The 8,733-nt window shown below is 42.0% G+C and overlaps 1 protein-coding gene across 1 annotated transcript in view; it reads left to right on the forward strand.

Annotated features, from left to right (window-relative positions):
- Positions 1 to 1,602: 1,602 nt before the first annotated feature.
- The window catches only part of LOC107118443 (DNA polymerase zeta catalytic subunit-like), a 129,150-nt gene continuing 122,019 nt past the window's right edge, over positions 1,603 to 8,733 (forward strand). Inside the window, exon 1 of the mRNA XM_015420784.1 lies at positions 1,603 to 1,870. Within this exon, the coding sequence (XP_015276270.1) occupies positions 1,732 to 1,870 (139 nt within the window). The 5' untranslated portion in view covers positions 1,603 to 1,731. The remainder of the gene's footprint in view (positions 1,871 to 8,733) is intronic.

Below are 8,733 nucleotides of genomic sequence, written 5' to 3' on the forward strand. Positions count from 1 at the left end.
TTGTACAGGAGGCAGCAATCATCACCATCCCAGAGAAAAAGAAATGCAAGAAAGCAAAGTGGCTGTCTGATGAGGCTTTACAAATAGCAGAGGAAAGAAGGAAAGCGAAAGGCAAAGGTGAAAAGTAAAGATTTACCCAACTGAATGAAGATTTCCAGAGAACAGCAAGGAGAAATAAGGAGGCCTTCCTGAATGAACAATGCAAAGTAATAGAGGAAAACAACAGAATGGGAAGGACTAGAGATCTCTTCAAGAAAATTGGAGAAATTAAGGGAATGTTCTGTGCAAAGCTTGCCATGATAAAGGATAAAACCGGTAGGGACCTAACAGAAGCAGAAGAGATTAGGAAAAGATGGCAAGAATACACAGAAGAACTATACAAGAAAGACCTCGATGTCCTTGACAACCATGACTGACCTCGAGACAGACATCCTACAATGTGAAGTTAAATGGGCCTTAGAAAGCATTACTAACAACAAAACTAGTGGAGGTGATGGTATCCCAGCTAAGCTATTCAAAGTCTTAAAAGATGATGCTGTTAAAGTGCTGCACTCAATTTGTGCACTCAATTTGCCAGCACAACAGTGGCCACAAGATTGGAAAAGGTCAGTATACATTCCAATCCCAAAGAAGGGCAATGCCAAGGAATGTTCAAACTATCGCACAATCGCACTCATATCACATGCTAGCTTTTCATAGGAACACTGAATATCCCGGACTAAGCTTTGACACAACACACGAAGATCTACAACTCCCGCGAGAGCAGGTGAAACCCAGAGAGGAAAGGGGAGGGAAAGAACCTGGGCGGATTCCTCCTTCTTCCGCAGCGCGCGTCAGAGCAGCCCCAGCCAGCAGCACGTTTAAGCACCGGCAGCAGCCGCCGCCCTTTTATAGGCTGGACCCAGCTCTTCATTCATCTTCCTTCCTCCCCGCTCCCCCTGGGGAGCGGAAGCCAAAGGGAACGCGCGTAGGGCTCTCGCCAGCTCCTCCCCGTTTTCTCATCATCTCGTGAACGTTGACGGCACGAGATTTCCTTTTGATCACACAACCCCCCCCCCCCCCCCGACTCACCTTTCCATAGCTCTGCCTCCGAAATGGCATCTAAACAGACAGCAAAAAAATAACAACCCTTACGCCATCGGTGATTTGGCGTTCTTCACGCTTGTCTTTCCCCAGACAGAAGAAACTGAAAGCTGAGTAATCGATAACAGCGTTCGACGTACCAATAGGCGTTTAAACGCATCTTCGTGTGAGGGTAGGATCGAAGAAAATCTTCGCTACCGTTCTCAACCAACCACCCCCTTCCGTTACTGAACGCTTGTGGTCGGGTCTGTGACATCATCATCATGGCAACAACCGTTGCAGTCAAGAAACTACTGCACTGGTGCTGCCGCGCTGAGGAAAGAGGACGGTTTTTGACGGTGAAGTGCACGCAATTTGCCTGCTTTTAGGGCCCTGCCACAGCGGTTACTGTCTCAACGGCGCGCGCGCACGCACTCAGCCGCCCCCTCTACCCCCTCCTCCCGCCCCCTGCGTGCTCCGTCCGCTTTCGTCCATGCGCGCGAGCGCGAGACGCGGCGGGTGAGGACAGGGAGGGGGCTGCGCTCGTGCTGCAGCGGTAGGAGCAGCGACAGCAGCTCGGGCGGGCGGCGGCGGAGGAAGAGGGAAGCCCCAGCCCCGGGGCATACCCTGCGGCCGTCCTCACCGGCGCCTGCCCTAGCGACGGCGAACATGTTCTCAGTGAGGGTCGTGACCGCCGATTACTACATGAGCAGCCCTCTGCCCGGCCTGGACCCCTGCCAGTCCGACTTCAGGGAGGCCCCGGTCAAGAGGGTGCCAGTGGTGAGAGTCTTCGGAGCCACCCCGTCAGGTAAGAGACGCGGGAGACCCGCCCAAGTGAGGGGCTTACCGTGGCGAAGGTCCTCTTTTCAATTCTCGGCTGGTCTGTTGGGCGCGGGAATCCTGCCGAGTCCCCCGGCCCTTTCCTTTGACAGACAGACAAGCAGACGTGCTGCCCTCGCCCTTCCTTCCTGTGGTGCTGGCGCGCGTGCCTCACCTACCCGCTGCCCCCCTTCCCCGGGCGCTGCGGTTGAGTGAACTCGTCCATGCCCGGGGCCCCGCCTGTCGGTTACGGGGAAGGCGAATGCAACGATCCAGTGTGTCTGTGCTGTGATTGTGGACGGGTGTAAGCAAAGGGAGAGTGCTTTCCCTTGAAAGGGGCCGCACCGCTGGCCCCTTACTAGGGCATAAACGAGTAGGTACAAAGAGGATATGGGCTTGTCTGTACTTGTCTGTGTTTCTGTGTCTGAAGTGTGTAATCCTTGTGCATATACTGCTGGAAGCGGACGATCACCCTCCGCTTCTTTCCCCCCACCCCGCCCCCGTATATTATAAGCCATAATGAAATGCAGCTGTATAAACACTGCTTTTGTCCTAGTGGCTGTGCAGAGCCATAACTCTTCTTGTTTATTGTTTTAAGTATATAACGTCCTCAGGTGTACCAGGCTTGTGAGCTATACTTGAAGGTTTCATTGAGGCTATACGACAGTGATATCCTAGATTACTGGCAAAACCTGCTTTTAAACTGGCATTCTTTTCAGGGTTATACATTTATTTCTGATTATTCGGTTTCTACCATGCATTTCAGTCCTGAAGGATCCCCAGAAGGAATATCTTGAGTTCTAGATGCATACTGATACCTTCTTGGGCTTTGCTGTGTTGTGTGTTTTTAAAATCTCATTTTAAGCTTTCATGGACCTGCATTTCTTCAGTATGCTCCCCTCCCTGTGAACACCTGTTACTGGTTACACTCTCCTCTAGTCAACACCTGTGTCTCCTTTGTTTTTCCTTACGATGTTGATCTAGTTAACTTGTAGTAAGCGTAAAGTGACTTGAGGAACTACAGTGTCTAGCTGAACCAACTAATATGTATATACACATGGTAATATTGATGGCATGGCAAAACCCAGGAATCATACAAAAAAGGAACACACATTGATACTAAGGGCTACTTTTGAAAGTGATAAGATCTTCAGAGGGTAGCTGTGTTGGTCTGCAGTAGAACAGCTAAATAGTAGTCCAATAGCACTTTAGAGACCAACAAGAATTTTGGGGTATAAGCTTCCTTGTCAGGTATGCTGTATCTGTGTATCTAATGAAGGGAGTTTTTACTCTTGAAAGATTATACCCCAAAATTCTTGTTGTTCTCTAAGGTGCTACTGGACTCGTATGTAGCTGTTCAATCCAAGATACGTGGATGTAGAACAGCAGTAGCTTTGCTGTTATATTTTGCACATATTTATCTGTTCTTTAGAACTGTATGTATGTCATATTTCAGTAGTTTTCCAACTACTTTTATGAAGGGAGAGTATTTGAGTGTTGTTATATAGTGCTCTGCTTAATTGTTTGCGTAGTTGAAGAGCTTGGAATTTGATCATAAATGTTGCTTCTCATGAAGTGATTAATTTTAATTATAATAAACAGTGACATCTTTTGATATATATTCATATGTTCAATTACTAGAAGCAAGTATCTCCCCCCTTCACTGCTCTACATGCCTAACACAAAAACCCAGCTCTATTGATTCATTGTGTGCTACAGAGAATTTGCAAGGAAAGGATGAAAGCATTTTGCTGCAAAGCCCAATACAAAAGCAGAGAATCATGCCTTCTTTACTTTAGTCCACTTTAGTTCATGACTAACTAGGGGGAGGGAAGGGGTGTGTTCGCCATTCCCACTGGACTTTTACAAAAGCAAGAAACAGTGTTGCTCTGCTTTCTGTGAAAGACTACTGTGAAAGCAAAGAAAGCATCCCATTTTTCTATACATATCACAGGTCTTGGGGGAAGGGCTAGTGTCAACCACAAATAATGTCTATCTCTGACTACTGATTGCTAAATTTACATAGTGCTTTTCTGATGTGTGAGGTGGGTCACAATGCAAATTAAAGAGTGACACAACATTAAAACATCTCATTAAAGTACAGAAACACTAGCAAGGTAAAATAGTAATAATAGTGTCAAAAACAGCTAGCAAAGCCCTCAGTACATCTTAACCACTTGTAAATGCCTTGTGAAATAAAAAGAGCTGCACTATGCTTATAACAAGGTGGAGGAAGCTACACACTTTTACGCACACAAGATTATGTAAGATTACTTGGGAGAAAGCATATTTGAATTCAGTAGGATTTGCTTCTTAGTAAAATAAGCATGGAGAGTACATTATATATCTTGCTGAAATGAGTCAGAGCAGACTTTAGGATTGGGCTGAATAAAAATGTGTTGGTATCCTGTTTATGACTGTGACACATCTCATTACACAGTTTTCATAGATTTGTACCCTTCTCATTTTTTCTCTTCCAAAATAAATTCTTCAGCTGGTGCATTACCTCAGTGCTGCTAGGCCACAAAAGGCTCATTAGTCTTTTAAATGAAAGTTGGGTACTTGTTTGTAGAAGAACAGTGGCCACAGATGGGGAAAAACACAGAGATCCTTTCACTTCAATAAATATTTCTCTGTGTGTCAGCTGGACATTATCTTATTACATATGACATTTACAAACTTGCAATATGATTTACATTGGCCTAGAAGCTTCTTTGTGGCATCTTCCCTCTTGTGACTGATTTTATGTCAAATGTAGTATATAAATAATCCCACAGTGAAGTTAATTGTCACACTGCATGAAATAATACTTGTGTGAACAAAGTAAGAAAATTCTACATAAAACAGCTCACCTACATTCTACCAACTACATTTCTGTTAATATTGAGTCTCTTCCACTAGCTGGGAACTTTTTTTAAATTAAGGGGGATATTATGTTGTGGAGATTATAACCAGGATATGTGCAAGCAGGCACTGGATGATTTCCCTTTGGTGAACTGTATTTCCTTTCAAAGCAATCACTATAGATAATATTGCCAAGAACAAAAACAGCAAATCCAAGCCATCTGCAGATAAGGTAGGAGTCTGTACATATTTTGGAGAGTGAATCCCAGGCAGGCAGAAACCAAAAGATTCATCCCATCCAAAAAAACCCAGAATCTGGTCTATTGAGGCCTAAAAATGCCTCAGGAGTATGAAAGTTGAGAGCAGATGAGAGTTAAAGGAATAAAAAGTGGGGAGGAGAGATTAACCTGCTCAAGCTCCCCAAATCATATAGAATTCTAGAGGGGAATGTGTTGGGGGTGGGGATCTCCAAATTGCTCTTCTCTTTCAGTACAAGCAAGCTTGTCTTGTGTTCTTGGAAAAAATCTTAAGACATTCCTGTTTTTGCAGAGGGAAGAGGCATAAATCTACATTAGGCATAATATCAGGCTCCCCGTGGTGTTGATGCCTTGCTTGTGCTGCTAATTGTTCTTTGTAGTGATAAAACTTTTTCCTGGGTCCTTGGCACTTTTACAGAAGGTGGTTTGAGTAGAATAGCAAACAGATGCTTCTGCTTTCTTCTCCATTTGCCCATCATGTAATGGTGGCTGAACTTCCATCAAATTCTTATTATAGTGGAGCTCTGCAGTATTGTTTAATATGTCTCAGGGAAATTTAGCATGGCTATTTTCATGTCATGCTAAAATAATGACAGTGATTGACCACTGGAATACATTAATTTGTTCTGAATCACCATAGAAATACAAGAGAATGTGTTAAACTAAGGATGGTTGGTTGTTTACATGTTGATCCATTTCTAGGTAGCCAAATAGAAGAAGTATTGATACTGAAATGCATTGAGATGGGTGGGAAGGGCTTAACAATGATCATATTTCTAAGCAAAGGGCTAGAATAGTGAATTGAACCAAAGTTGAATCTAAAAACTGGTTCTGGAAGGGCTATTTTCCAATAAGTCAGACTGCAAAACAGACATTTGCCTGGACATCTTCTAGTGTTTATAAAAAGTTTTGAAGCAGAGTTCAACCTAATGCTAAATTTAAGCAGAAGTGGAACACTATATTTTAGCAATGTATTCTGGGTTGTTCATCTTTGGTGATACATTGAAAGTCTTACTGTCCTTTGGAAACATTGGAAGGTTGGTCCTGAGTTTCCGAAAAGAGGATTCTAGAACTTTGAAGGAGCTACCTTTTATGTGCATTGTTCTTTGTATTTGCTTTAGACGTTAATTCACTGAGCAAGGAACAGGCTTAGAGGCCTGGCAATCCTCCCCCCACCCTTTGATTTCAGGTTCTCTCTCCACTTTTCCGCCTCAACCAAATATCTTGCTCTGCCTTGAAGGGTCAGTGAAATTACTTACATTTTAATATCTTTTGCAGATATTTGCACATGATTGCACAACCTGCTACCAATCTCTTGAGAGCCCTACACTAACTTCACTTCTTTACTGATACCATAAGTTGAATATGAAGACAGAATTACTGACCTTTTTGTTCAAACCTCCTTTTTCATCTTTCTCTCAAAATATTTAAACCCTGTCTTTCCACCAAATATGGCCTTCTAGGTAGCTAACACAATCTGTAGGAACAATACAATAATGCTGCTATTTTTTTAAAAAAAAGTAAAATAAATAGCATCTTCTGTCTGATTCCACTGGGAAACACTTGGTGGCTAAGGAGCAAGCACGTCTCCCAGAAATAAGCTGCCAAATTTATACTCTGTGTTAAGGCTGTATTCTGACATCATGATCAAGCCAGAGTTGATTGAAATCTAGCTTGAATCTGGTTTATTCTTGTGCTTCTGCCTGCTTTCTTACCATTGTGCACCTAGCTGTTATTAAAGACTTTCTGATTTAGGAGATCTTCTTATCATCAGTTTGTTGTGTTATCTGAATTTAGGCATTTCACCAAATTAGATTATTTTTCTTGGCCATAGGCATCTAAATCCAGGCACTGTCTCTGTGAGGGTAGGCCTTTTTCTGTCATGTTGCTGTCCCTGTGTTGCAGAATCCATTTGTTCCTTTCTTGGCAGCAGCTAAATAGTTATGGGTGGTGGTGATAAAGTCTGTTTCAGTAACTTCTGTCTGATTCCCAAATCTTTCTACCTGTGCAACTCTAACTACTGTTCTTTCATAAAGCCATTGTGCCTACAGGGTAAGTTCGATTGCTATCCCTCCAGAAATAAGCTGTTGAGCTTACACTTGGTAGCCAGATGTTGTCATTCTTGACATGGATAGGTTTTCTTATTGACTGAAGATACTCTATGGGTTATTTTTGACTTTTCCTCCCCTTTTTTCTTTGGATCCCAGCAAGTACTTAATTATGCTGCTTCTAGTTCTTTCCCTCCTTTGTCTATTTGTGATTTTTTTTTTTAATCTTTTTTAGTAGCCAGATTTTTTGGCTACAGTCCAATAGTTTGTAGTCTAGCTGTGGTTGCTTTCCTTTTGTATTTATTTATTATGTAATTTCTAGTCTGCCTGTCTTGTCAAGACTCAAAGTGGGTCACACAATTAAAAGCCAGCAATAAACCATTAATAAACTTTCAACAAACATCAAAACCACAACAGTACCCACTTTCTATAAAAATGCCCTCCTAAAAAGTTCCATTTTACACATTGAGCAAAATAACAGTGGAATGGGAGCCTCCCTCACTTTGTCTGGTTACAGGTAGATTATTTCACTTGATGGGGCTCCTTATGGAAAACCTTGGGTATAGATAGTTACTGATCATACCTTGTTGTGCAGCTGTACCTTCTAAAGGCCCTGCTCAGGCGAAGTGCTATGTAAATGCTAAATTTTATTAAACCAACTGCTCAGTTCATAAGTATTGTCAATTGCTTTGTAGAAATACTGTATAAGTCTCTCCCTGTGTCAGATGGCATTCTTTAATGATTTGTGGTCCATTGACTAACTGCAGACAGACCCAAAATCTCTCTTCCTGCTACTGTGTCCCCCGGTTCTTGCTTTCCTTTCCGTTTTCTGTACCTCTTAAGATTGATGTAAAATATGTCTCTCGCTTTTTTATATGGGTTCATGTTGCATTCAGCATCAATTTCAGGACTGCACTGTTTTCACAGTTCATTCTGGTTATATTTGTTGTCATGCCCTAAAACTGTCTCACATTCTTATTTACACTTTCTTGTATACTTGCTCCTTTTGTTTCTTTTTCTGTGTGTCTGAGCTACCTTGGACTAGTCCTTACTCTGACACAGCATCTTCTTATATTTTATAAATTATTTTATAATTAATATTTTCCCCACCTCAACACTAAAATAGTATTCTAGGTGGCTTGAATTGTAATAAATAAAGGTCATGTAGTAGTAAGTAGCCTTCAGTAAATTGCTTGGCCTCAATATATTGTATCTAAAATGGGGACGCTAGTCACATTGTTAGCTGTGATGCTTCTGGTTATCTCAAATGTGTTAGCAGCTGAACATCAACAGATCTGTATTCTGTGTTGAATGAACCATAACAGAAACAGTAGAGTACATAAAAAGAATCGGGAACTTACGTCATAAAATTGGCTTCTGTTTACTAGTTTGATAGCATTAGATTTGAATAATCTTTGTGCATTCTATGGCTGTATTCAGGCTGGGATTCGAGTTTAGGTGGTCTGTGTCTTCCTAAACAGGAAATAATCAAACTTAGTTTTGTGCATGTGAGCAAGAGAAAGGGGTGTATAAGCCTGAAAATAAATGAGGTTCCTCCTCACAAACAAACCGTAGCTTGCTTGTAACATCTGGATATAGCTTATATAGTCTTTAAAATACTAAAGAATAAAGAAAAGATTATATGTTACTGTGTAATTTCCTTTGGGAAGGTTGTTAAGTACTCAGTTGTTTGTTTTTTGGAA

Source organism: Gekko japonicus, unplaced genomic scaffold (genome assembly GCF_001447785.1).
Source record: "Gekko japonicus isolate JY-2015 unplaced genomic scaffold, Gekko_japonicus_V1.1 scaffold1809, whole genome shotgun sequence".
NCBI lineage: Eukaryota > Metazoa > Chordata > Lepidosauria > Squamata > Gekkonidae > Gekko > Gekko japonicus.